Source organism: Protomyces lactucae-debilis (assembly GCF_002105105.1).
Source record: "Protomyces lactucae-debilis strain 12-1054 chromosome Unknown BCR37scaffold_2, whole genome shotgun sequence".
In the NCBI taxonomy this organism is placed as follows: domain Eukaryota; kingdom Fungi; phylum Ascomycota; class Taphrinomycetes; order Taphrinales; family Protomycetaceae; genus Protomyces; species Protomyces lactucae-debilis.
The window spans coordinates 81,762-106,772 of NW_024467994.1; the positions used below are offsets into that span (position 1 = coordinate 81,762).

At 51.3% G+C, this 25,011-nt stretch overlaps 15 protein-coding genes across 15 annotated transcripts; 5 read left to right on the forward strand and 10 right to left on the reverse strand.

The window, feature by feature from the left end:
- Positions 1-9: 9 nt before the first annotated feature.
- BCR37DRAFT_125464 (uncharacterized protein) lies at positions 10-4,323 on the reverse strand. Its single transcript, XM_040866033.1, has 5 exons — positions 3,900-4,323; positions 3,797-3,852; positions 3,625-3,754; positions 3,568-3,580; positions 10-3,511 (listed from the first exon to the last, which is right to left on the reverse strand). Exons 1-5 carry the CDS (start codon positions 3,975-3,977, stop codon positions 120-122), a joined length of 3,669 nt encoding a protein of 1,222 aa, XP_040727657.1. The 5' UTR covers positions 3,978-4,323; the 3' UTR covers positions 10-119.
- Positions 4,324-4,669: 346 nt separating this feature from the next.
- Positions 4,670-5,242, reverse strand: BCR37DRAFT_385277 (uncharacterized protein; the record flags this gene model as incomplete). The annotated part of the gene is made up of 1 exon (XM_040870333.1): positions 4,670-5,242. One exon carries the CDS (start codon positions 5,240-5,242, stop codon positions 4,670-4,672), a length of 573 nt encoding a protein of 190 aa, XP_040727658.1.
- Positions 5,243-5,456: 214 nt separating this feature from the next.
- On the forward strand, positions 5,457-6,216 carry BCR37DRAFT_343153 (HAD-like domain-containing protein; the record flags this gene model as incomplete). Its single annotated transcript, XM_040867482.1, has 2 exons — positions 5,457-5,991; positions 6,032-6,216. 2 exons carry the CDS (start codon positions 5,457-5,459, stop codon positions 6,214-6,216), a joined length of 720 nt encoding a protein of 239 aa, XP_040727659.1.
- A 21-nt stretch (positions 6,217-6,237) lies between these two features.
- Positions 6,238-7,798, reverse strand: BCR37DRAFT_125247 (Der1-like family-domain-containing protein). The gene is made up of 3 exons (XM_040866031.1): positions 7,732-7,798; positions 7,056-7,661; positions 6,238-6,791 (listed from the first exon to the last, which is right to left on the reverse strand). Exons 2-3 carry the CDS (start codon positions 7,404-7,406, stop codon positions 6,249-6,251), a joined length of 894 nt encoding a protein of 297 aa, XP_040727660.1. The 5' UTR covers positions 7,407-7,661; positions 7,732-7,798; the 3' UTR covers positions 6,238-6,248.
- Positions 7,568-8,538, forward strand: BCR37DRAFT_385279 (uncharacterized protein; the record flags this gene model as incomplete). The annotated part of the gene is made up of 2 exons (XM_040870334.1): positions 7,568-8,099; positions 8,120-8,538. The coding sequence occupies 2 exons, from the start codon at positions 7,568-7,570 to the stop codon at positions 8,536-8,538; spliced, it is 951 nt and encodes a 316-aa protein (XP_040727661.1).
- Positions 8,539-9,527: 989 nt separating this feature from the next.
- BCR37DRAFT_125163 (uncharacterized protein) lies at positions 9,528-10,923 on the forward strand. Its single transcript, XM_040866029.1, has 2 exons — positions 9,528-9,906; positions 9,950-10,923. Exons 1-2 carry the CDS (start codon positions 9,686-9,688, stop codon positions 10,425-10,427), a joined length of 699 nt encoding a protein of 232 aa, XP_040727662.1. The 5' UTR covers positions 9,528-9,685; the 3' UTR covers positions 10,428-10,923.
- On the reverse strand, positions 10,698-11,627 carry BCR37DRAFT_385281 (protein-tyrosine phosphatase-like protein; the record flags this gene model as incomplete). Its single annotated transcript, XM_040870335.1, has 1 exon — positions 10,698-11,627. One exon carries the CDS (start codon positions 11,625-11,627, stop codon positions 10,698-10,700), a length of 930 nt encoding a protein of 309 aa, XP_040727663.1.
- A 263-nt stretch (positions 11,628-11,890) lies between these two features.
- Positions 11,891-14,614, reverse strand: BCR37DRAFT_385282 (uncharacterized protein; the record flags this gene model as incomplete). The annotated part of the gene is made up of 3 exons (XM_040870336.1): positions 11,891-12,962; positions 13,006-14,052; positions 14,109-14,614. 3 exons carry the CDS (start codon positions 14,612-14,614, stop codon positions 11,891-11,893), a joined length of 2,625 nt encoding a protein of 874 aa, XP_040727664.1.
- A 171-nt stretch (positions 14,615-14,785) lies between these two features.
- On the forward strand, positions 14,786-16,559 carry BCR37DRAFT_390548 (WD40-repeat-containing domain protein; the record flags this gene model as incomplete). Its single annotated transcript, XM_040870871.1, has 5 exons — positions 14,786-15,235; positions 15,277-15,568; positions 15,613-15,784; positions 15,828-15,940; positions 15,994-16,559. The coding sequence occupies 5 exons, from the start codon at positions 14,786-14,788 to the stop codon at positions 16,557-16,559; spliced, it is 1,593 nt and encodes a 530-aa protein (XP_040727665.1).
- Positions 16,560-17,127: 568 nt separating this feature from the next.
- BCR37DRAFT_390549 (uncharacterized protein) lies at positions 17,128-17,445 on the forward strand (the record flags this gene model as incomplete). The annotated part of the gene is made up of 1 exon (XM_040870872.1): positions 17,128-17,445. One exon carries the CDS (start codon positions 17,128-17,130, stop codon positions 17,443-17,445), a length of 318 nt encoding a protein of 105 aa, XP_040727666.1.
- Positions 17,446-17,590: 145 nt separating this feature from the next.
- BCR37DRAFT_390550 (uncharacterized protein) lies at positions 17,591-18,407 on the reverse strand (the record flags this gene model as incomplete). The annotated part of the gene is made up of 2 exons (XM_040870873.1): positions 17,591-18,243; positions 18,290-18,407. 2 exons carry the CDS (start codon positions 18,405-18,407, stop codon positions 17,591-17,593), a joined length of 771 nt encoding a protein of 256 aa, XP_040727667.1.
- An 81-nt stretch (positions 18,408-18,488) lies between these two features.
- BCR37DRAFT_376054 (nucleoside phosphorylase domain-containing protein) lies at positions 18,489-19,773 on the reverse strand. The gene is made up of 2 exons (XM_040868516.1): positions 19,133-19,773; positions 18,489-19,087 (listed from the first exon to the last, which is right to left on the reverse strand). The coding sequence occupies exons 1-2, from the start codon at positions 19,601-19,603 to the stop codon at positions 18,641-18,643; spliced, it is 918 nt and encodes a 305-aa protein (XP_040727668.1). The 5' UTR covers positions 19,604-19,773; the 3' UTR covers positions 18,489-18,640.
- An 85-nt stretch (positions 19,774-19,858) lies between these two features.
- On the reverse strand, positions 19,859-21,198 carry BCR37DRAFT_376057 (glycosyl hydrolase catalytic core-domain-containing protein). The gene has a single exon (XM_040868517.1). The coding sequence runs from the start codon at positions 21,116-21,118 to the stop codon at positions 19,931-19,933; it is 1,188 nt and encodes a 395-aa protein (XP_040727669.1). The 5' UTR covers positions 21,119-21,198; the 3' UTR covers positions 19,859-19,930.
- Positions 21,199-21,323: 125 nt separating this feature from the next.
- Positions 21,324-22,406, reverse strand: BCR37DRAFT_125355 (uncharacterized protein). Its single transcript, XM_040866032.1, has 6 exons — positions 22,323-22,406; positions 21,993-22,280; positions 21,793-21,951; positions 21,672-21,745; positions 21,472-21,630; positions 21,324-21,431 (listed from the first exon to the last, which is right to left on the reverse strand). Exons 2-6 carry the CDS (start codon positions 22,144-22,146, stop codon positions 21,402-21,404), a joined length of 576 nt encoding a protein of 191 aa, XP_040727670.1. The 5' UTR covers positions 22,147-22,280; positions 22,323-22,406; the 3' UTR covers positions 21,324-21,401.
- Positions 22,407-23,436: 1,030 nt separating this feature from the next.
- On the reverse strand, positions 23,437-24,456 carry BCR37DRAFT_376060 (uncharacterized protein). The gene has a single exon (XM_040868518.1). The coding sequence runs from the start codon at positions 24,259-24,261 to the stop codon at positions 23,683-23,685; it is 579 nt and encodes a 192-aa protein (XP_040727671.1). The 5' UTR covers positions 24,262-24,456; the 3' UTR covers positions 23,437-23,682.
- Between the last annotated feature and the right edge of the window lie 555 nt (positions 24,457-25,011).

Genomic DNA, 25,011 nt, shown 5'->3' on the forward strand with positions numbered 1-25,011 from the left:
GACATATCACCGAAATCTTAATTACAATACTTTTTAATGTACGAGCTTGTGGTGTATCAACCTAGTCGAATTCAATACAATGCCGAATGCAGACATGCGTGAAAGAACGAAAAATGCACTCAGAGCCGATGAGCCTGCTCAATCAAGAACTGTATGCTCTGATTCTTTGCTTGCATGTCATGCATCTCCTTCTCCCCTGAATGATCCCAAATGACCGTCGGACCCAGCACAACAGCCAAGTTGCGAGCAGTCATCAGATTCTTGCCCGCATGCGAGGTCACTTTCTGTAGATGACGGAATAAGAACCGAATTGTCTCGAAATGAGCGCCAGGCAAATCCTTGAGGACGTCTGTTACCGCACGAATCCGTATATCAGGATCTGGGATGGCAGAGGTGCCAATAAATCCCTCATATGCTTCAAAGCGAATCAAGGGCACGGGTAGCTTGCGCAGATATTGCTTCAGGACCGAGGTGATGGCATTGATGTCGTCAAACTTGTCAAAGTCCACTGTCACCGGTGACTGCGTGCCATAGACGTCGCTCGAGGACTGCTCAAATGCTTCAACCAAGGATTTCATTGCACCAGCACCACCAGACTTGCGGTATAAGCCCTCATGCTCGAGTGCTCGCGCCTCAAGAAAACCGACACACGCTGTGATGATACCAGGAATTGGACGTCCTTCGAGATTCGCCCGTACGGCGAGATCAGTTCCAAACAGGCTACCGGGGCTCGACGTAGTCGCAAGGGTTGCAAGCGAGCCATTCGAAGCCGGTTGCGTTGCGTAATTCCCAAATTCGCCCTCTTGAGCAGACCCACTTCGTAATTGTGAGGCCAAATTGTTGTGAGACGCCCAGGTGCGCTTGAACATGCCGCCCGTGTTGTTGCTACTGCTACCCAACCGGTTGCTGTTGAGTGAAAGCTTATCGCTAGACTTGGAAGTCGTCATACCCGAGGGAAAAGTGACAGTGGAATCATAAGGTTGTGAGATGATCGCCGTTGTCAGGTCGCCAGGGCCACCAGAGGTACTGCCGTTCTTGCCACCCCATCGGAACGTCTTCTTTGACAGGCCACCCTTCTTCCACTTAAATTTCTTAGGCGCTAGTTCGGTCACTTCGCCTGAAACGCGATTGACCACTTTTTCAACCACAGCTGTCTCTTCTTCAGCGATAGAATCGCGTCGTTCCAGCTGCGGCGTTGATGATGGTGTAGTCATATCGCTGCCGAGTCCTAGTCCAAGGTTTGAGCCAGATTGGGAGGCACTGCCATAAAGCTTGCTATCGAGCTCGGATGAGAATGTGGCTACTGTGTCCATACTATCCGCATGCTCAGGAGGTCGCGGCATGTAGAGATTTTGCATTACTGGAGAAACAGTGCGGCTCAGAGATGGTGGCTGTTGAGTTTGCTGCCGACCAGTGTTGAAAATGTTCGTCTCGCTCGTTGACGGAGGAACGCCAAATGCGGTGTTGCTGTACGCGATTGCACTCAATGAGCCCTCGCTGCCATTACGACCGCGCACTTGCGAAGGTGGCTGCGTGTGGGTTTGTGGCTGCGGGACCTGCGGCAGTGGGAGATACGAGCTACTGCTCGACTTGTTGTTGGCCATATTGCTTTGGATCTGCTTGAGCAGCTTCTCATTCATTTCTTGCAAGTCTTGATGCTTTTGTTGCAGATTGGCCATTTCGAGACTTTGCTGCTGTTTATATGCAGTGAGCGCATCATTCTCTCGCCGAAGCTCATTGCGTTCCTGAATGAGAATCTCAATCTCAGCACTGGTCTCGTCGCGCGTATGCCGGATGGATGTATTGACGTCTGCAACGACAGATTTGCGCCACTCTGACAATGGAACCGTTCTATCCGCCAGTTTGTATTGCTGTTGAAGCAGAGCGTCATTCTTTGCCTCAACCTGAACAATTTGGGCATCCAATGCAGCGAGCGAGCGTTTTCGTGCAGCAATCTCCATACTGACCTCATGCGCCTCTATTTGCTGTGCCAGCTTAAGTTCCAATTCAGCAACCTTCTTCCGCTCGGCTTGGAGCTCAGCCTCGAGAGCTGCTTCCTTAGATGCCTCCGGCGTGATGGAGCTGCGAGTTGCTGTCCGTGCAGGTGATTTTGGAAGGGCACCACCAGACATCGACTTGCGGTGCAATACCTTGTTGGCAAACTTAGACAGCGTGTTGCTTCGGTCGAGCCCACTCGATCCAGGTGCCAAAGTACCTCCTGATTGTGGAAATAGACCAAGACCATTTGGCGACGTGCCGAATCCAAGGGCCGATGCGAATTCTGATTCCAAGGTCATGCCAGGTGAGCCAAGCCCAGGTAGTAGAGGCGAGCTTTCGAGTGACTTTGAGGCTAAATGCCGGCGAGCACCTGAAGTCGTTGGACTCGAGACGCGTCGATCTTTGCTCGCTGCACTGGCAACAGCAGGCGTTTGAGGGGCATCGCGTTTTGGGAGCAAAAAAGTATCTTTCGTAAGAGTAACAGTACTGGAGCCAGGCGAAATAATTTCCGAGTTGCGTCTCGCACCAGGGAGACTGCCCGTACTGCTGTTCCGCAATGGCAGGGGTGAAAGTGGCGGTGGATTGGGACTCAGGTGCAAAGGCCCCGAAATGAGTGTGTTGCCCATTAATTCTTCGCGCTTCACGTCTGCATTGACGACATTTCGTTCACTCGAGCGAGAAGGTACAGGCGGCGCGTGTCGTGATGTCGTCGCATCCGTCTGTTCGCCAGATGAGTCGAATTGACTGGGGCGAGTAGATAGATTCGTCAAAGAGCTTCGCTTGCCCTGACTGCCCCTTGTCAGACCTTCCTCTTGATCAGTTTCTTGTGATCTGCGCGTCTGCACCGGTCCATACGGACCTGCATTCATCAGCGGCGACGTTGTTCGCGCTGCAATATTATTCTGCACGGCCTGCTCAAGCTGCTCAATTGATTTGGGAACCTTGACTTCCAACTCTTGCTGATTGCGTCGCTCACGGACTGAGGCTCGTTGGTCGCCAGCGCTGGTTGTGCCATAGAAGCCGCTATCCCGCACATTTCTTGTGGTAGCTTGCTTGCTTTGTTCAGGCGAGCCCTGAACAAGCAATGGGATAGAGCCGCTCTCCTTGAGCATATTGCTAGAGGTGGTTCCTTCTTCTTGATCAGTCTCGACTGATTCACGCCTACTAGACCGTGTAGAACTACCGTGTTCTGTCCGACCTTGTGCACGATCGAATGACCGTAGGGTATTGCCTGCCGGTCGCGCCCTTGGAATCTGAGGCAGATTCTTATCCTTGGTTGACCGTTTTGGCAAAGCGTTGCCGGATCCTGTTGCCGTCTGCACACCCGGAGAGCTACTCGGTGAAGCCGAGTCGTTCGTCTTGTTGTGCTTAGCAGTCTTTCTGATCTTGTTCATTCGCTCATTGTGGCAGAGGATGCAGTAAATGCCTTGCGAGGTCTTTGCGAAAACGAGATCCTCTATCCTCTTATGACACGATCGACAACAGAAGCATTCCGCGTGGTACGATTCGTCTCCTGAATGATGTTAGCACTGGACGTAGACTTGTGCGAAGTTTGTGTGGTTGCCTCACCCGTCATGATAGCCTATCGCGTTAGCAAACACATCTTTTCCATGCGAGATGTCTTACCAAATCATCAATCTTTTTATTGCAGACGCGGCAATTATAGGAGCAATTCTCGCAGATGGGGTTGCCGTCAGAGAGCAGCAGTAAATTGGAGTCGTGATCCACCAGCGTCTTACATTTTGCGCATCGGAAGCTAATTGTCAGCGCACATGTCCAGAATGCAACAAGCGCGAACCATTCAACATGCCATATGTGATCGCCAAAGGACACGACCGAGCCCTCTTCAATGATCTATCGCGTTAGACAGCGTTCCGTACGCGCGCATCTAGTAGACTTGCCTGTTTACAACCGTTGCAAGCTGGATCTGCGTCTGGCTGTGGGCTATCGCTCAACAGGGCATCCATCTTATCCTCCATCGTTGCGGCGCTGTCCAGTGGCTTCGTGTAAAAGTGGTCAGGGAGTGGCGGCCGAGTGTGTGAGTGTTGAAGCTGGAGTAATGCGCCAGCGTTGCAAACTTGCGATATTCAGTTCAGGAATTGAGTTGTTCCAAAGTCGTCTAGTCACGTCTTCTTTGCCGCTGGAATTTATGCAGGCCTGCGTCAGGCCCCTTATAAGACGTGCTGCGAATTAACCCTTTGATCGCTACTGCGCTTGGGTAGCGATATGCCTTGTTGTAGGGGTGGATGAATACAACTTTGTATGCGCACACAGGAGATCGAGGCGCTCCGTGACAGCAGCACCTAGCTAGAGAGACTTTTTTGTTTGCCAAGGAGGGTAGATGACAGGACAGATCCACTTAGCGTTTGCGCTTGGGTCTTTGGGGTCAGGGAGGATCGTAAGAATTGAGTCAAAGAGAGTGGATCCTGTTGATGCGCGGTCGTCGTCTGCTCTCGCTCGGCTGGACGTCAGTAGCCAGCTATATCTTGTGGGTGTTGCTGCCGCTGGTCCACTCGCGGGGATTCTGATTGGCGCTTCCCAAATCGCGTGAAGGTGAGACGGGCGAGCAAGGTGAAGGTCAGAGATGCTTGGGGACGGCCGGAGACTGTGTGGACTCACAGGGCCATCAGCAGTAGAGTACTTATAAAGGGGCTCATAAAGACTATCTTCCTCACACATGTTCCTGACCAGGCGTCATCTCAGAGTCCTGGTGCTTCCACTTGTTCACATTGTTCTCCTTGTCACTGATACGTGCAGACCCAAAGTGCACTGCAATCACTGCCGTATCCTCTCCGTCCATGTAGCAGCGCGCTTCACTACCCACAGAACTATCCAAGATGCGCTTCTTGAAATACTCGCTGTGCTCGCCCTCCAGCACCTCCGCAGTCCCGTTCAGCGTGATGCTGTATTTGGACAATGAGGCCGCATTCAGACTTGATAAAAGCTGTGTGAGATCACTGCTGTTGGTCACCTGTTGGCGCGTCGACCAGTCGTGCACCAATACAGACACTTTTGGGTTCATACTCAAATGGAAGAACTTCTTTGTCTTTCGAGAACAGGTCATAATGACACAGTCTTCGTCTGGCTTTGATGTATGCTCCGTGCCCTGTCCAGCGCGAATGTAAAGGTAGTTCATGAGACTCACATGCGGCCAGTTGTCGCTGCATGTGCCTAGATGGAGGTATCGCGCATTGGTGAGACAGCTGACGACATCGGCGGGGAGACTGTTGGCCTCTGTCGACATAGCTCAGGTAGAAAGTCAAGCGCTGACTGTGTAGCCTGCTCTAGAGGCAACTGGTACCTGGATGTACCGTGCTTCTGTCATTGATCTGTCAGAGATGCGACGAGATGGAGACACGTGAGGGCCCGCTGACACCCGATTTACTTCCATCTGCAAAGACTCTACATCGTCCATCTGCTTATCCATCTACTCTCCTCTGCTTGTGATTATCGCAGTCATGTCTCAAACCCAGCAATGGTGCTTCTTCTTTGATCTTGACAATACGCTCTACTCCCAATCTCTCGGCATCTCCAAGCTCATGGGAGAGAAAATCCAAGACTATTTTACTTCATCTCTCCCTCTCGATGCAGAAGATGCCCGCACACTACATCATCGCTACTACAAGGACTACGGGCTTGCTCTTCAGGGTCTCATCAAACACCACAAAATCGACCCGCTGCATTACAATGCGCATGTCGACGACGCCTTGCCACTAGAAACAATCTTGAAGCCAGACCCAGCATTACGAAAGCTGCTTGAATCTTTCGACCGACGCAAAGTCAAGCTATGGATACTCACAAATGCTTACATCTCGCATGCGAAGAGAGCCTTGACTCTGCTAGGCTTGGATGATATCTTTGAAGGCATCACTTTTTGTGATTATGCAAAAGAGCCATTGTTGAGCAAGCCGGACAAAGCTTTTTTTGAAATTGCCATGAAGGAAGCAGGCGTTACTGAAAAGTCGCATTGCTTATTTGTTGACGACTCCCTGAGTATGCATTCCTCCTCCAAAGCCGAGCTAACAAAGCCTAGCAAATATCGAAGGTGCTGTACGGTTTGGCTTCAAAGAAAACATCCACTTCAAGGAACCTCTCGAACATCCGACAGGTGCACAGACTGTGCCATCAGACATCAAATACACAACCATAAAAGCCTTGCAAGAATTGCCTTCGCTTTATCCACACCTATTCTTGCAAAGCACCACTCTCGAAGCATAAAGAAATCATGAAAATGCTTACAGATGCAAAAGCTACTCGCCACCAAGTGTATGACCAGTTCCAGCAAACCGGGCCCTCCCTGTCGTTGTCTGCGTATTCGCTCCTGACGAGCGCGCCCCCGCCGAACCCAAACCAGTGACATTCGAGCCGACGCCCTGACTTGGACGAATAGGTGCAGTCGCTTGCTGCTGGGGTTTGAATGCTTGGCCATACGCGCGCTGGACGCCACCTTGAGCAAATGTGCCTGCACCACTCAAATACGTTCCTTCGCCCAACAACCGCTTGAACCAATCTGGTGTGGCTAGGTAATTCAACCCACCAGAGCTCGGTAGCGTTTCTCGCAAGTATCGCCAGACGTGTGCGTTTGCAAAACCTGTTGCTTGCGCAAGTGTTTGTTGTGGACCAGCGGTGACGAAGGTCAGCACGAGTAAGGCATAGGGGAGGTAGCGTGATTCTAACGGGATCATGCCGAATAGTGTTGTTCGCTGGTCAGGCGTCTCTAACACTGCCGTCGTGCACAGCGAGAGCGTCAATGCACTGAAATAGACTGGATTACCGATGAAGTAATTCATAAACTAGAACTGTTAGAATGTGTCGAAGATTTGCATTGAAGCAAGCGGTTTGAGAGCAGGACCAGTGTTATTATGTTTGGCTTTCTGAATTGGTCACATGCCGAAAGAAAACAGCATGGAGTCGTCAGCGGCCCTTCGAAACGAAGTGGTTTTTTCTCCTCCCTCACCAGGCCTGGAAATTTGGATACGGAAATCCGAAGCACCAGGCAGAAATGGGAGGGTCCTGTCTCTTTCTTGCTCTGCAATACATAACGTTGAGTGACTTACCATGAGGTCGATCCAGCTGAAGAGGAAGTAATACGCGTAATCAGCGGTACTGTCGCCAAATTTGAGTGTCTCAAGTTGCATCGAGTACTGGTATGCAAAGAAGACACCAAAGAGCAGTTCCATGCCTCCTCCACCATATAGAAGAGCCGTCAACGGACGCCAAATCTCACCGCGCACCGTAAAGTCCCAGAAGTTGACGAGCATGACTGGCTTGATGAGGTAGAAGAGTGGTGGTAATGAGACCGCCGCAATGCCTGTCAAGAATGTCCGCGTGACTGGGGGTTGTTGCAGGTAGTACTGGACATATAGATTATCACGCCATGAGGCCGCGGGCGGCCGAGCCTGTGTCATGAGGCCTGTGGTAGACAATCAGTTGAGTCCGTGGGAGTGGTGTCGTGGCATGATCGGTCGCAACGATTTCCGTCCATGACGTCCAAAATTCGCTTGAGCCTGCACCAGCGCTAACAGACAAGCGGTGCGCACTCTTCGAGAGTCTCACAAGCTCAGCTACCATGGTGCTTCATAATGACAAATGGAAGAAGAAGGCGACAAAGCTGAACAATAAGAAGCACGGCGTGTCAAACTACAAGGGCAAAAACACCCAAGGTACGCCCACGCTTGAGCTAGATGACCATCCTGAGGCTGTCAGAAGGCGAGAACTTGCTGAAGCTGCTATGAATCCACCTGCAGAACCTCAAAGCGTACAAACCCTGGAGAGCGATACTGCTTCAGAGTTTGACTTTTCAGAAAATGGTGATCTTGACAGTGATGAAGAGGCAAATGACCATCGACCAGGACCGGGTCCGATCAAGGGTCTACCATCTCAAAGGATTGCTCGAGACGATGCAAGTCGCTTGACTGCTTCAAAGGCCGCAGTATCAAAGACTATCAAGGAGACGCCTCATGGACCGACAAGTGCAACGAGTGCTGGTCAAGATGAAGATGACGAATCGGCCACGCCAGGAGTCTATGCCCGTCGTAAATTGGTGGATAACTCGTGGAGATATGAAGACGAGTACTTTGACCCTCATCTGCAAGAGCCAGGTTCGTATCAACTTGCATAGGCATGGCTAACAGGACAGAGATACCAGACGACTTCACAGGTCTGCAAGCTCGAGAGTTTGAGCTCAATGAAGCCGAACGCGTTCCTGAAAGCAGTACAAGATCACGCATACGGCAAGATGTCAAGCCGATGGACGACTCAAGCGCTTTTGAAGCTTTGCGAAAGGCACAGCAACAGGAGGAGATTGCGCGGGACTTGAAAGCACGGTATGGTGTTCGTCGAGGCTACGCAAAAGTCAGTGAGCCTGCGCTTGACGATGATCTGTTCTTCAGCCAACTGGCGTTGCAGAACGTCCCGGAGCAGCCTATCCCGCTATCCAGTACTTCCGCGCGCAACGGCACCCCTGATGAGCCTCTGAAATCTAGATCCGAGCATGACAAGAAGCTGGAGTCCTACCTCGACAAGCTTCTCGGCTTGTGAGAGTTCTCGGCTTGTGAGAGCTTCTCGGCTTGCGAGAAAAAAATATGACTCGCTAGGATGAACCTCTTACTTATGGTCTTGATCACTGCACAATGCTTGCCTTTTCCGGACTCTGGGAGATCCCGGGCGCAGCATAGGCTGCATAGCATCTACGATGACGATATGTATCAGGCCGAAATTGAGACAGAGACTGCATGCCACCAGATCTGCATCTCGTGAATACTGAGCGTATAAACTAACATTGCTGTGCTGGGACAAAAGATATAAGACCATGACCATGGTGCACATTGAAAACGAGCTGTCAAGTCATGCATAATCAGCTCTTGCGGCTCGGTCTTCCTAGATTGAGCTGATCCGGACCGCGTGGTGCGCACGGACCGCTTCATTCTGACAGCATGGAACACAGCTCTCGACCACTGCACAAAAGCACAGGCTTCTGCTAGTGCATGTACGAGCGACTTTGATGAAGGAAAAGCGATGTTACCGCGGGGGTAGCGTTGCTGTATGCGGTGGAAGTCATGTTGACGATATTGGCGGTAGCAATGATCGAACTGCTGGCCGGTTTGATCTCTTGCAAATCATGGACGTGCAATTTTCAGTCTACTCACAATATTTACTGTTTTGAGCTGATGCTTAAAGCTCTCAACTTACTTTGTAGCGGGCTTACAGACTCTAGAGCAAGTCATTCTCAGCGTTCTAAGCCCTTGCAGGACGATCTATGTCCGTGTCATCTGAATGTGAGGTCTGTGCGCCGGAAATCTGCTTCCGTCTGGCTATTGCCACAGGTCCACAGGGTCTCTGGTAGACTGATACTGAGTGTCAGATTATGACTCGGCTCCTGAACCATGGGACCTGGAACTTCGAGCGCTTGACAAATGAAAGCCTGGAAAATGAAATGCGGACTGACCCACTGTCCATCTGAGCGTGCATTTCCCTTTGTCCCTCAGAAGCCGGTGCACAAAGGTCTGTGCGCAACCACGCTCACCTGAGTACGTTATTGTACGTAATGTCTGCCTCGCTCTATGCTGCAAAGGAGCACTGTGCCTTTCTGAGACAGCCAAGAAGGCATATGCGCCAAGCTAAACCGCTTGGATCATAAAAGGACCATGGGCCCATGTCATGACTGAGCTCAAACAAGTATCACATTATGGCAGCAACGAGCACAACCACTTTGCTCCAGTCACGCTCTAACACTATTCCTTGGTCAAGTAACCAGGAGCTGCCCCTCAGTGCGCGCCAGGGACGACGACTCTCCCCACCAAGACAGAGAGTCCGCGCATCTTCCTTGGATCCTCGACGGGATATGAGCACCGCACTCCTGTCTCCTGGCTTCTCAAAGGGTACACTGAGCAATCCAGAGAAGCGCGAGTAAGTAGAGCTAGACGATCATCAAATTCTTGTTAACATAAAGGAATCTGCAACTCTCGCTGGACGTAAAGCAGCAACAGGAAGAATTAATCCAAGCACGTATGCTTGGTCACAACAAGGGTGGCGTCCGCAAAGCTTCAGCTGCAGGTAGACGTGCTCCTCAGCGCTTACAGCTGACAGAGGCGACTCTTCATCGCGCTGAACGCATGTTTGCACAAACAGCTCCCCTTCATGGGCGTTTCCCACACAGCAATGAGCGGGCGGGACATCTGCTGCCTCCTATCCGTGTCGATGGAGTCAGTACTCCAGACTCCGCAGGCCGTCTGCTGCCGCCTCTCAAACAACACTTCTCTCTATCTAGTCAGCCGAATCCACGCAGTGCTCCTCTCACACCGCCAACTCCAGGCACGGCGCGCTTTGACAAAACTAATGCTCTTTCTGTGGCCCGGCTACAGGCGCGGAAGGAACGCTATCTGACACATTGCGCTGCAGCCTTCGATGCTCTTTATGCAGACTCCTGATCAAATGATGCAAGCTCCTATATCAGCCTTTATATTCAATTCAAGTTTTCAAAGCGGTGACGCATCGATGATTATAGAACGCGTGGACTGGGTGACAAATCCCATGGATCATGGCCCTGCTCATGACGTTGCATATGAGTATCCTGGCAGATAACCGACTGTCCTGGAGGTGAGCAATGAGCATTGGCCAACATGTTTCAGATGGGCACAGACTGTCGTTGCCTAGCTCTGCGTCTTGGAGTGCACAATCATAGCCATTGTACCCGAGTATCAAAGCTCTGTAAAGTGCACACGCACAGAGTCGTAGGCACGGAAAGGTCCGCGGAGCTTTGTTCCCCGCCAACCATCCACTTCATCCCATTCAATCTTGAAAGGCTTTCCACGCTCAAAGAAGGCATTCAGCCAAAAATGTGCGAATGCCTTGCCGCGCTCAAGTGAGATGCACAGATCTGAGTCGACTTCGATCGGTTTCGTTGGACGCAAGATGACCACATCGCTCGTCGAGTCCGGCTCAATCTCTCGTGGGTCATCAAAGCGGTAGATTGGTATGATCTCCCCTCCATCTTGTTGGAAACCTTTGATTGCCAAGACGCATCCCCCACGGAGATTGCTTACTTCCAGACGATCAATTCTGACGCGTGTAGGCTTGTAGATGCGACCCTCATCAACCCAACGTTGGACATAACGCAGATATCGGCGTTGAGAAGGTATACTGACCCCCTCACCAAAGCCTTTGCGCATACGCCGTTCAGTGAATAGAGCGCGGGCGTTCTCCTCACGGAATCCTCGATGCGTTACGAGGTAAGAACAAGTCGTGAGTCCAGACCTGCCTTTTCCTGCTTTACAGTGTATGACCGCTAGTTTGCCATTCGCCTTGCAACCTGCTTCCGGTGCACCATCGGCTACAAGGTTGTCTTCTGTAGCATAAACCGGCTTGACAATGTCAGGTGCGTCAAGATGCTCGTGTAGAGCATCAATCAGCTCTGGAAGCAATGCAAAAGGCGGTGGATGATGGTCAACAAACCCGAGATGCCGGACTCTGCCACCCAAATCAGCATCTTCGTAGCCTGCACCTTCAGCACGCAAGTCAAACACACGCCAGTCTGTTCTGCCACTCGGCTCTTTATCTAGAAACAAGCGAACCTTCTTGAGTGAATTGCGATACAGCGTTTCTGGCCATCGTAAACTCGGCAGAGACATGACCACAATATCGTGTGTGATGTATGCTAGATCGAGACTATGTCCATTTTGAGCATACCTGTTTCGAGGATAGGATATGAGCTTCTGCAAGAAGATGCTGACCATTTCATATATATACGTGAGCAAGTTTGATAGCATGTAGAAGCAAACACAAAAGACGTCGGGTCAAGTTTTGAAGTAGCAACTGCGCCTTGTGACCCTTCGACGTCATCGACAAACTTTGTCAGATGGATTGGACTTCAATATACGTGGCGAGGTAACAGCTACAGCAGTGCTATAATTCTCTCCACCAGCGCGTTCACTTCAGTCAGATATAAAGCTGCCTCCATTTTTTGCCACTTTGAACAAATTGTGCGTAGAATCGCAGCTTCGTAGGCAGGATCTGGTCTATGCGTCACATACTCTTTCGCACAACGCAGACGGTACTCTATGATGTTGAAGAAGAGGAGATAATTCATGCCAGCGTTTTGAAGAGTCAGTTCTTGGACAGTTTCTGCAAAAGCCGTGTCATTGAGAATACCGTCCGACTTCAAATCGCAGATCGCATTCGCCGACAACGATACTTCTTTAACCAAATTGTCAAACATGGGCATTAGGCACGGGGCATTGATCCAGTTCTGATTGATCGACAGCGTTGGGCCAACATTCACGACTGAGTGGTACCAGGTGGAGGGCACAAAGATAGTCTGGCCAGGCAGTTGCTCAACAACAATCGCTGCTTCGCGAGCAAGGTGCAGCTGCGGCCATCGCCAGGCTTCTTCAACCGTGTTCAAATCCGATGGGCTCTCACCGTCTTTATCCAGCAGATAGACCGCTGAAACTGGTGGAACGAGTGTCCAAATTTTGGTGCCAGTCAGATTTGTGCTCCAGCTATGCGAGGCGACAACATCTTTGTGTAGCCTAGTCTTGGTGCCATCACTTCCGATGTATACGAAACGATAGTCATCGTTAGAACAGCCGTCGAGGTAGAAATTGAGCCAGTCGTCTTCGAATATTTTGGGAACAGTGTACATTGCTGTTGCCGGGTAGCGTCTGAACAAATGTATATCGCGCGCATAAGCAGTGTGGCCTTTGCGCATGTGGGACAGAAACTCCTCAAATATGCCAGTAGTAGGCTCGTTTTCGCCCCTTGTGATGCTGACTTGCTCTTGACCAAACGTGGTCGAAAGGTAGTCATAGTGCGGTACAAGCTTGCCATCAAGCAGACTGACCCATTGACGCTGAGCTGGCCAGTCGTCTGTAAGATTGTCGATTATGCAGGGCTTCAGCGGCTTGAGATGGTTCTCGAGAAAGTCAGAGTAGCTTGGACAAGATGCGTAGTGCTTGACCAGTTTGCTGCCGTCAGCCAGAGAAGATGTGAGTGAATGGGTTGGCTCACTTGTCCTTCTTCTCGAGCCAACGCTTGCGAAATGTCTCAATCCACTCAGCCCATTTTGGATCTTCGTTGTCCATGAGTGCAGCTGTAAGTAAAGCCTCGACGCGGTGAAGAACAGATTTTTCCAGTTCCATGATGTAGGCCTCATCAGCAGCCTCTTGCACCTCACATGCAAAATCGTCCACCTCGACAATCAAAGCAATCAAGTTGTCGTAGATCTGGTTGAGAACATCGACTGATGCACCAGGAACGCGTCTCTTCACAATAGCCTTGAGTAGGAGCTGGGTGCGTCGTAGTATGGAAATCCGGCGTTGGATCTCATCTAAGGTCTCCTGGTTCTTCTCTATGGAAGTCGAGACTTCGGCCTCTGAAGATTCAGATGCAGAATCATCGAAGTCTTCTTCATCACCAGCTGCGAACGATTCTAGATCCTCGATAGCATCATTAAGCATAACACTTGTCTCTTTGATCTTCAGAGACACGCAAGCATCAGCCTTCGTCACGTGCTGTAGCTTGACACAACTCTCCCATAATATTCCCGTCTGTTCGAGACGAGCAACAGAGGCTTCTGGATCCAAGGCCGTCTCGATCAGAGACCTGCTGCCAATCATTGCATAGTGAATATTGTTGCGGATATGGTCAGCAACTGCAGCGCTGTGTATAGCCCTGCGAAGAGACGTAGCTAGCATCGAGAATGCTGGTAGCAGCTTAATGATTCCATCAACGCATGCCAGTACGGCATCCTGAGTACGCGGAGGCTTTGCAGCAAGAGACAACTTTGTACATTGTGCATGGAGTAGTATCCCCAGATCCTTTGAGAGAGCAGCCAAGTCAATTGAAGCGACTCCTTCTATGAGAGGAGCAGTGCCTTCTCCAGCTTTACAAGCAGCAATCACGGTCTCTATTGCGGCCTTTGACTTTTGCAGCTTGGCAGGACTGCCTCTGGATGCAGTTGCTTCTGCCATAGAAGCGAGCTGGCCTGCAGCAGGAGTTGGTTGAGCCAGATCGCAGCTTGAGCTTGAGCTGGATCCTGAGCCGTCAAATTTTGGCCTTCACGTGTCAGCAATGACATCTTGCGGAGACAGAACTTTAATGCAGCAACTCACAGGCATCCTCTCTTGCTCGCATCGGGCCCTTCATTGAGTACAGTCGCAGTCTTGTCTGTGTTCGCGTATATCAGCGCTTCCTGAATACTAGCACTTGCCGAAATTAGCACATGAATCGCATCAAGAGAGCATCGCAATGCTCCTTTGACAACTTCAGCCTCGAGCAGGACGTGGCCATTGACAAGCCTTTTGCAACGCTCAAGCGCATAGAGCACCTCATCACCTCTACACAAGCCATCATTCAATTCCTCACTTCGGCATCCATGAGCTACGAGACAGACAGCTATCGCGAAGTGCTCAAGAATATGTTTGATCTGCATCATGCCTTGCACAAGCGCTATCCGCAGCAGCCACTGAGGAATGCAGCGATATTGGAAGATATGGTATGTCGTATGGTTCAGTACGTCGAGATTGTCCCGCTTGCTTTCTTTAAGAGCAAGAGTGGGCACAAGCTGCATGAAGTACAAGAGTTGGCAGCTCGGAAGCAGGTACTGGCCTATGCGCATGTCATGAAAGCGCGAACAGAGAGTATGCTGGAGATTGCTCAGCTTGGGTGAGGGGGAATACTTGCTCCGTGTATCTTCTAGCGACAGCACTGATTTCCTGCATTTGTACAACAACTTCACTTACTTGCTACAGACCACACTCGTTGTCCAGCCGGAGTTTCATGTACCAGGATGTCTCGCTCGGGTCAAGCAGCTCTCTCTCCACAGCAAGCATTACAAGCTCCATCTTCGTCCAAGACACCCACATCAAGCGCTCAGAAGCGCAGGAAGAAGCGTGATCACTCTGCTAGTCCAGCCAGTCGAGGATCCCCTGACCGTTTCATTGCTGGTGCTTCTCGACAAAAGTACTTTTACGACTCGCACAGTGAACACTCGACACCCTCACCCGCCAAGAGCAGTGTCAGTGATGCATCGCCCGCACAGCGTTTCGACAAGGACCTGGCTGACGCTCTTGGCTTGGGAGCGGATCCAGGACGCGTGCATTCGTATGCGCAAAAAGTATCACAGACTACAGCGCTGCGGGAGACTGCTGTGGATCAAGCAGCACACTTGGCATCACCAGGAAAAGACTCGCCTAGCAAGACACCTCTTGAGCTCAAGCCCTTCCGTGTGCTCGATGCTGTAAAGAAACCTTCCTCTAGCGACTCTTGCTCATGATACAGCCTTCCCTATCGGAAGACTTTTATTCCTCAGTCATCGCATGGTCATCTGGCTCCCAACTAGCAGTCGGCATTCACGCAGACGTGCATCTCTGGTCTGAAAAGTCATCACACAAGCAGATCAGCGGTCTGACGATGGACGGGGATCACATAACTGTTCACGCGCCCGTAACGTCTCTTGCCTATTCGCTGAACAACAAGTGGATCGCTATTGGTCGCCGGGATGGAACATTGCATCTGCATACCAAGATCAGCGACGTCAAACCGGCCACCATCATGTTGGACGGCGACTTGGGTAAGCTTGCAAAGACTTATACAACAACAGCGGCTGACTTTCAGGCTGTCTTGCCTTTCGACCACGTCTGGTAGCAGCTCATGAAGAAGAACATCTCCTAGTCGGCGGCTGCAATGGTCATGTCCACCACTACGTCTTTAGTATTTCAACACGCGAAGCTGGAGTGCAATACAGACTACTTGGAGTTGCACGAAGGGGTCATCGCGAACAAGTCACGTATGTCCTTCCACCAGAATATAGGACATGAGCTCATGTTAAGGGGACTCGCATGGAGTTCAGATGGCGAGCAATATGCCAGCGGTGGCAACGACAATACATGCTATCTCTATGACGCGCAAAACTTGTTCACTCCCAAGTACTGCTTTCGATTTGGTATGCCACTTTGTTTTTGCAAGAGGACAATAACTGACTGAGCCAAGACGCAGCCGTCAAAGCACTAGCCTTTTGCCCATGGTTTCGAGACTTGCTTGCAGCTGGCGGTGGTGCTACTGACAAAACAATCCGCTTCTTCAATACACGGACAGGACAGATGATTAGCAAATTCGACGCTCAGGCACAAGTCACAAGTCTGCATTGGTCTCCCGAGTACAAGGAGTTGGCAGCAACTTTCGGCTACTGCGCTTTCGCATTACGCACACAGCCCTCCGCTTCGCCCAGCAAAATCCCTGCATGCAGACGTGCTGCTGTCTATGCGTATCCATCAATGAAATGTATCTTGTCCATGAGTCTTCCACTCGTCGAGCATCGCGCGACGTTTGCAGTCAACTCACTCGTGCGATTGCCAGGCAAGGTCGTTGATGGCAAGACACAACCTCCCAAAGTCTGCGGTGGTGAAGATCTCATTATAACAGCAACGGATGAGTCGATTCGCTTCTTCAAGATTTGGGGGAAGAACAGGGGACAGGTGTATGCGAGTCTTGGACTTGGTGGTGGGAAAGTTGTGCAGGATGAGGATTTGGGTGGTGAATTGAGCGGTCTTGACTTGCGCTAAGAGACACAATTGCCTTACTGGCCAGTCAAGACGGGGAAGATACGAGCGAGCCATTGGAGGATTGTGCAGATGAGCACCGTCTGGGTGAAGATGACCGTTGCAAGCAGGGTGTTCATGCGGAGGTTGGCTCGGGAGAGGTCAAGCGTTGTATCGCCATCCATGTCGCTCGCTTTGGACCTGGGAGGTACGCACTGGTACAGAGATTCTTTTCCTTGTGGACTGGGCAGTGTCGGACCAAGAACAGGCTGCAGGTCTATGAAGAGTCGACAGGTTATGAGCTAATACGAATCAAGTCTCATCTGCCGACATGCACGGACATGGGCACGGATGGGGATATGCCTCGTGACCATCCCATCGTCCAGCACAGACCTTCAATATCAGGTAGACCATCCAGTATTGAATACCTTTGATGATTGCAATATTCACCATTTACAGGACCAAAGTCCAAGGACATGAACTCAGCTGTTTTCAGAATTGCCAATATCAAAGGTTTTTCATACGCACGGACGCCAGCAGCAGGCATTAGAGTAGACTAGACATCGCCAACTAGCTCTCCCCATCTACTCCAATGCCCAGTACCTATCTCATCAGCCGTGCACTCGATCCGCTCTTCGCCCTCGGTGTTGGCATCTGGGCGTATGGCCTCTATGAACGCGAACACCCACGTCGACCCAATCACGCCCTGCATGAGCTTCTTGTTCGGCGGTATCCAGCATTAGCAGCGACACGGGACAAGCTTGTTGGATTGTGGCCACAGCAGCTCTCTTCCAGCCCTCAAGCAAGAGTGGATGCTCAACAGCAGCCGCATGAACAGCGAGCAGAACATGGGAAACTCATGCCTTCTGAAGATGGCACACCTGTTGGCTTGGAAAAGGCTCGACGTTGAAGCATGGGAAGGTCAGTCGCCTATGCCAGTGCTGAGAGCGTCATGGTCGCTTCGCGTCACGCATAATATTGGAAGAATATACTCGCAAAACCTATTGATGCGCTCCTTCACACTCCCGACGGCACTACCTGCCAAGCTAAGACACTCAGATCAAGCCCTTTGCTTGCGAGTACACCTGTCCTGCATCCACAAGACCAGCCGTTCCTCCAGCACCGCCACTATCACGCGCAGAGCTGTAGTAGGCGTCTGCCATGACCTGGCCGTGTCGTGCAGCTGCATCGCCATTGCCATTGCCACCGCCATTTCCACCAGCTGCTGCGTCATAACGCGGAACAGGCACAGGAACAGCCAAGCCTGCTGTCTCTGGTCCACGATCACCACTACTACTCGCATGACTCTGCGCGCCATCGCGCTGTTGTGCGTGGCTACTCACACTGCTTGGATCTCTACCCCTACCAAGACTACTGCCCGAACCACGTCTAGCAAAGCGCGCGAGCTGTTCTTCCAGCTCCTCATTGCGTGCATGGAAGGACTTGGCAATCTCATTGAGTCGGTCATTCTCCTCCTTCAACTGAATGATGAGTGAATTGGCAATATCGAGTTCTTGTGAGCGCAATTCAAGGTCTTTGATGTACCTGTCCTTGCGTTGTCGAAAGGCACGTTGCGCTTTACGGTTCTGGTCAGCGCGCTTACCAGAGGCGAGTACTTTATTCGGGGTGCTACTAGGTCGCCCGCCTTCTTCGTCTTGTGAGCCAGATGCACTGGCGCTCACTTGGCGTCGTTTTGATGGAACTGTATCTTCTTGTTAGCGCAGAAGCATGTCTTTTATAGAGTTTTGCCTTACGTTGTGATGTCTCCTCACCGGCTTGTCCCTCTTGCGCTTCCAGCAATTCACGGTCATCCACATCAGATGGCGGCTCTGCATAGTTGACGCGCTTTTCGTCCTTCTTGCGAGTGGACATTGGCGGCCGATGGCGCTTTTGGTATTTATTGTGATTTCAGGGGGAAGGATGCCTTGGGCCTGGCTTGGAGAGGTGAGCAGTGGTCTAGATGCCTGTTGCTTGAGCGGTTAGTCAGCTTCTCTCTTGCTCTCTCTTGCTCTCTCTTGCTCTCTCGCTCTTGTTGACGTCGCACTGGGTGAGCCTAACCCTGGCACTTCAGATGGCACAACCAGACTGTAGTAGACCAGCACGATCTATAGAGCGTTCACTACAGAAGCAACGCATGTCTGCATATCCAACGCAGCTGCCCGGCCAGCCTCCAACACCTCCTCATGATTCGCCATTCCCTTCTTCATCGCTGCTTCACCATCCACGCCATCCACCTCCTTCCCGCTCGGCACCGGTGCCAAAACAGCTTCATTCGTCACAAGGGAGATACCCAGTACACGGATCCCACAATGCCGAGCAGCGACAATCTCAGGCACCGTTGACATCCCCACGAGATCAGCACCGAGCATCTTGAGCATACGACATTCAGCGCGCGTTTCATAGGTCGGTCCACCAACAAACGCATAGACACCTTCGTGAATCGTGCGTGTGAGCGTTGAGCCGAGTGTGCGAGAAGCATTGAAGAAGGATCTGCGCAAGTCGAGGTCATATGCGTCTGACAAAGGTGGAAAGCGTGTGCCAAACTCCTCATCCTGCTTGGTTAGTCATCTTAGCCCCACTCATGCCACACGACATACGTTAGGCCCAAAGAGTGGGTTCTGTCCCACCAGTCCAGGGAGATTCAAGTGATCATTCAGCACAACGAGATCTCCAACGCGGTAATGCTCATTAAGACCGCCAGCAGCATTCGTTGCAATCAAGACAGGAATACCAAGTTTCTTAAACACACGCACCGGAAAGGTCGTCGTTGTAATCGCATGCCCTTCATAGAAATGAAATCTGCCAACCATGGCAAGTGCAGGTACTTTATTCTCACCCACCAAGCCATACACCAACTTTGACGCATGACCCACGACCGTACTTTCCGGGAAATTTGGTATATCGCCATACGGAATCGTCACTGTTTCCTCAAACGTATCAGCCAAGCCGCCGAGGCCAGACCCGCAAATGACGGCAGCACGCGGTTGTTGCCAAGTGCCTTCTTTACTGATGCGCGAACGTATATAGTCGGCTGTTTCTTGTGAACGTTGTGATAATTCAGACGGCATGGTCTCTTGCGCAATAAATTACAGATGATGCAAGATGCAGATATAAATGAGGATGCCTGTGTAGAACTGGACCGGGGATGCAGATGAGGTGCAGGTAGGTCGCGCAAGGCCGAAGCTCACGAGATGGGCAGCAGGGTCGCGACTCAACACATCAGCGGCTAATGAGAAGGATATAAATGGATGTAGTTTATGAAGAGCGAAAAGTGTAAGCAGCCTCGCAGAGTCAATCAGCATAGGGAGCAGAAGAAAAAGGGAAATTGGGTTAAAGATACGAAGGAAGAACAGGAGGGTAGAAATTAAAGCAGGACGGTGTCGACTGGTCGGTGACTAGGACCACTGGCCGGTGGTGAGGTAACGACCAAGTGCCGTCAAATCTCCACTAGCTGTCAAACCCGAGTTGACCTCGCCCAAATTCGGGTCAGAGGTACTGGCGAGGAAGGCGTATTTCGTGACGCATTTAGCTTGGTCTGGGTGATCAAGCCATTCAATCATTTCTTTTTGCAAAGCTTGAACGGTTGCCGCATCCAGTGGACCCGACCATTTGGTGAAGCCAAGCTCAGTGATCCAGATTGGTCCAAGATCATGGCACATTTGGTTGATCTGCTTCTGAAGGAAATTGATGTCTTCCCCATAGAAATGGGCAGTGACCTGAAGCTCCTGACATTTTGCATGGGTACAGGCGGTTTTGAAGTCTTTGAGGTACTGTAAGCCGTCTGCAGCGTTCGAAGGAGCCGGTGTGGTGATTGTCTTGATTGTGCCTTTGTACTGTTCGAAGAAAGCGTTGTATACCAATGCCGCGTCAGCAGCACTGACGAGGTTCTGTCCAGGCTGGTTCGGCTCGTTGAATCCGAGCAAGGTACCAAGCTCCTGAGAAGACCTTGCAATTTGCGTGGCATTACCCGCCTTCATTTGTGGCCAGAACTCGGCAGTAGTATATTGCTGAGACTGAGACACCATGGTCCAACTGTAGTAGAAGGAGATGTGGTCATTGAATTTAGCGATTGCTTCGGCTGGCATGTTGGGATCCAAAGCAAGACCTCGTCGACTAACCACAGGATCTGCAGTGGAATTCGAAGCGGTGGCCGGTTGTGGAGATGGCGTTTGTTGAGGATCGGGCTGGGCTGCTGGTACCGTAGCAGGAGGAATCGTGTTACGACTCGTGTAGATGCCTTGTGGGTTTACCGACGGCTGAGGAGTAGGGTCACTCACTGGTTGTACCGGCTGCGAAGCGTCTGGGACAGGAGTAGACAATGGTGGCCCAGGCACCTCGCTTTCCTGGCCATTTTCCTGTGTGTTCGTGTTCCCATTGCCAACAGATCCGTCACCGGTATTCTCAACGTTTGTCAAGGCGACGTTGTTGAATGCAGGCGTCTCTCCAGCAAGAACACCAGACGAGACAGAGTTGACAGTGTTGAAAGTAGGGTTGCCCGTGCCAGTGCTCGCTGTGCTAACAGGTTTGAACATCAGAGAGAAGCAAGAGATGTCCTTCATACAAGCCTGGAGTTGAGTGAGCATCGTGCTTTGTTGGTCTGGCGAAGCTAGGTCGCGCTTGGACAATGATCCTGCATTCGAGGCTGACCCGGTCCTTTGAAGAGTAGCTAAAGTCAGTCTGGACAATTCCATCCGAAAATTAGTCACTTACAACTGGCCTCTCGTTTAGCCTTCGGTGGTGGTTGACTGCCACCATGATGATCGCCGTCTAGAGAGTCAGCCCTGTTGCTTCTGAAGCGCAGTCTCTTACCTCCGGCCTTGGGCTTGTGCACAATCCCTGGTTTACCACCCTTGCCCGGTCGAATGTTCAGTACGCTGCCCCCTCCATGGCTGGCGTCTGTTGTCAGCAACTGGTCTTCAAAACAAATTGGCCATACCTCGAGCGCTGGCATCACGTTTCTGTAGCGTCGGATCAGAAGTGCTGTGTTGCTCGACCTGTTGGCCATGTGCTTCGCTGCGCCCTGTGCCATGTGCATCTGTCGAGATAACTTGTTCATTGCGCTTGTGGATGAATGATCCGCGTCCTGGAGCACCAGCTTTTGTTAGAATATCGTGGACCAAGAACAGGCTTCCTTACGAGCAATACTGGCCTCGCGCTTGTGTACAATTCCTGGTTTGCGACCCTTGTGCAGTACGCTGCCCCCTCCATGGCTGGCGTCTGTTGTCAGCAACTGGTCCTCAAAACAAATTGGCCATACCTCGTGCGCTGGCATCACGTTTCTGTAGCGTCGAATCAGGAGTGCTGTGTTTCTCGACCTGTTGGCCATGTGCTTCGCTGCGCCCTGTGCCAAGTGCATCTGGCGAGATGACTTTTTCATTGCGCTTGTGGATGAATGTCCTGCCTCCTGGACCACCAGCTATTGTTAGGATATCGTTGACTAAGGACAGGCTTCCTTACGACCATAACCAGCCTCGCGCTTGTGGTTGCCATGCCTTTTCTTGTTGCCCGGCTGGTTGATGTTGCTTGCACCGGACTTGCCGTTCTCGGGCTGGCCTAAGTCACCGGGGGTTCTCCAAAAAGCTGCAGTCAGCACTGTGATTGTCTTTGGCATTCAAGACATACGGTCAGGGTTGGCCTCGCGCTTGTGGTGGACAGGCCCTTTCTTGTTGTTGTTGTCAGGCTGAATAATGTTGCTTGCAGCGGTCTTGTCGCCTAAAGAACTGGCGCCCCCTTTCCAATCATTAGCTGCAGTCAGCACTGTGATTGTCTTTAGAGATCAAGACGTACGGGCAGGATCGGCCTCCCGCTTCTCATGTTGGATAGTCCCCTCTTTGCCAACTATTGTAAGCAACAGAACATAGAAAGATACTGAAATCCCTACAGCCAGCGCCTGTTCGCGTTGCATCTGATTGTCAGTCAGCAGAAACTTGTATACGTTGAATCAACTTACATGGACTGGCGAAGACTGGCAGGACGACGAGAGCGCCGTAAAGTAAAAGTTGAAACTGCATAAGATGTCCACTTGACTACTGTACGCTTTGATGCAGTGATAGAGCTGAAAAAATTGGGGTCAGGAAGGAGGCGTAAGTACACTGCGTCAATATGTTCAATGTCTAGACAGAGTGTTGCGCACGCTGTAGACACTGATGCTGAGGTAGTGAGGAAGAAGCAATCCTTGACGTGGCATCCAGAAGGGGAATTGGCTGTTGATATAACAAGCTGGGAAGGATTGGCGAAAGACTGAAAGTCGTGCCTCCTGACTGAAGGCTTCTATTTGTTTGTAGTCAACCATGCGCCGTAGTTCTTGAACATGCTGCCTCGACGCAGTTCCTCGCTCCTCTCGTATTGAGTAATCACAAACAATGAGCGACTGAGCCAATCAGGTGTAGCGTGGAGCAGCTTGCTGCACTGATGTGCGCAGAATCGCCAGCAAGCGCAGCTATTTTGAAGAGCTGAAAAGATAGAGCTGTTACGTTGTCGTCGCTTCACAACCCAGCTATCGCGATGTGCGTAGTTCTTGTCTAGAGAGGTCTTGTATGATCAGCTTATGTGTTGTAATCTTGTTGCCAGGCTTCAACAAAGAGTCGATCGAAAAGAGCAGTCTGCCGAGCCTGGCCGAATTGGGATGTGTCCATCAGCAGAGGAGACATTTGCAGGACCATCAGGAGCACAATAAACCGCGTGCTGCGCGCATCTCATCGTTCGCTGAAGAATATCACTATTTCAGTGTCTCAAGAATCAGGTTGTCGTATAGAATATTGTGGAGTTCATTGCTTATTGTAGGAGTGCTACCAAACATTGAGAACTGAACAGTGAACAACCTCAGGATCGGCTGTAGCACAGTTGGACAGTGTGGAACATCAGCTCATGAGCGATCGACCTCTCAAGACACACCGCTCTCTCAAATGTTCCTTGTACAGCTGTCGAAGGCACGTGCAGACCAGCTTTTGATAGATGGCATCTGAAAGTGGTAGGCTTGTGAGTTGATGGCAGTCACTTTGCATGGCATTCAGGCACGTAAATACTCAAGATTACTCGATACAGGAGCAAGACAGTCTACTGACCTAGACAGCACATATCAATCACCTAACGCAACAAATATCAACAAGAACATCCATTCAACCTATTTTGCAAGCAAAAAACAAGTCTAGTTGACGTACTTGGCACCGAAAGCCGACAAGCTCGAGCCAGCTGTACGGCCAGTGAGCAAAGCGTTGACGGAACCGAGGTTCTGGTCGTCAATCTGTCCAGCCATGAAGAAGGCGTACTTGCCAATCCACGAGGTAGACTCGAGCCAGCCGAGTGCCTCCTGCTGCATACCAGCGACCTGGTCAGCGCTTGGGTTGGTGGCCTGGTTCCAGTTGGTGAAACCAATTTCGAGGATCCAGACGGGCAACGAGGGGAAAGCAGAGTGAATCTCGTTGAGCTGAGAGTAAAACATCTCCATGCTTGGGCCATACCAGTGCGTCTGGAGGGCATCAATCTTGCAGTCAGAGCAAGCAGCCATGAACTCCTTGAGCCAAGAGAGACCAGACTGAGAGTTGGTGATGGCAGGACCGGTGAGGTACTTGATTTTACCCGATGCACGAGCAGGCGTCAAGTACTGCTTGTAAGCAGCGGCAACAGCGCCAGGGGAGACACCCATGTGGTCGGGCTCGTTGGGGCCGAGGAGGACATCATGCTGACCAGCAGCAGCTTCAGCGAAATCGCCGATTGTCTTGGCCATGGGCAAGAAGGTCTTGCTTGTCTTGATGTTGGATTGAAGACCCCAGTTCCAGTAGAATGAAGTCTTGCCAGTGTCAACAACGGGGAAGAGAGCGACGTCGTTGGCCTGGTCCCAGGCAAGTCCACGCTTACCGTCGGAAGGAACAGATGCGGGTGCTGCATTGGTCACAGGAGCAACAGCAGCCTTGACAGCGGCACTAGAGGTTTGTTAGCATTCTTGTTGTAAGTAAACATGGAAAGACATACGCAACGGGCGCGGCAGCGGCGACAACAGGTGCAGCGGCTTTTGCAACAGCAGCAACCGGAGCAGCAGCAACTGGTGCAGCGGCAGGAGCAGCTGGAGCAGGAGCAGCTGGTGCGGGAGCAGCGGCCTTGCGACCAAAGATGGCATCCCAGTCCAATTTGGACCAGTCGACCTTGGAGGTGTCGTAGTTGATGGCCTCACGACGGTGGTGAGCGTGTCCGCGAGCGTGCTCAGCGGCTGATACTCGTTAGCAAGAGCTTGAATAATGTTTTGAGGATGTTCAATTGAAGACAGGGGTTGGTCAACACAAACAATGCTCGTGTAACGCGTCTTGGCCACACTTCAATTGAACATCCTACTCGTCCTGAGACATACGGAAAGCAGCTGCCAAGGCGGCGAGCGTAGATGCAAAGAGGATTGACTGCTTCATATTTAGATAGAGAGTGACTTTGCTTGAGTTTGCTTGTTGTTTTGAAGCGGAAAAGGGTCGTAGGCTGTCACAGAGAA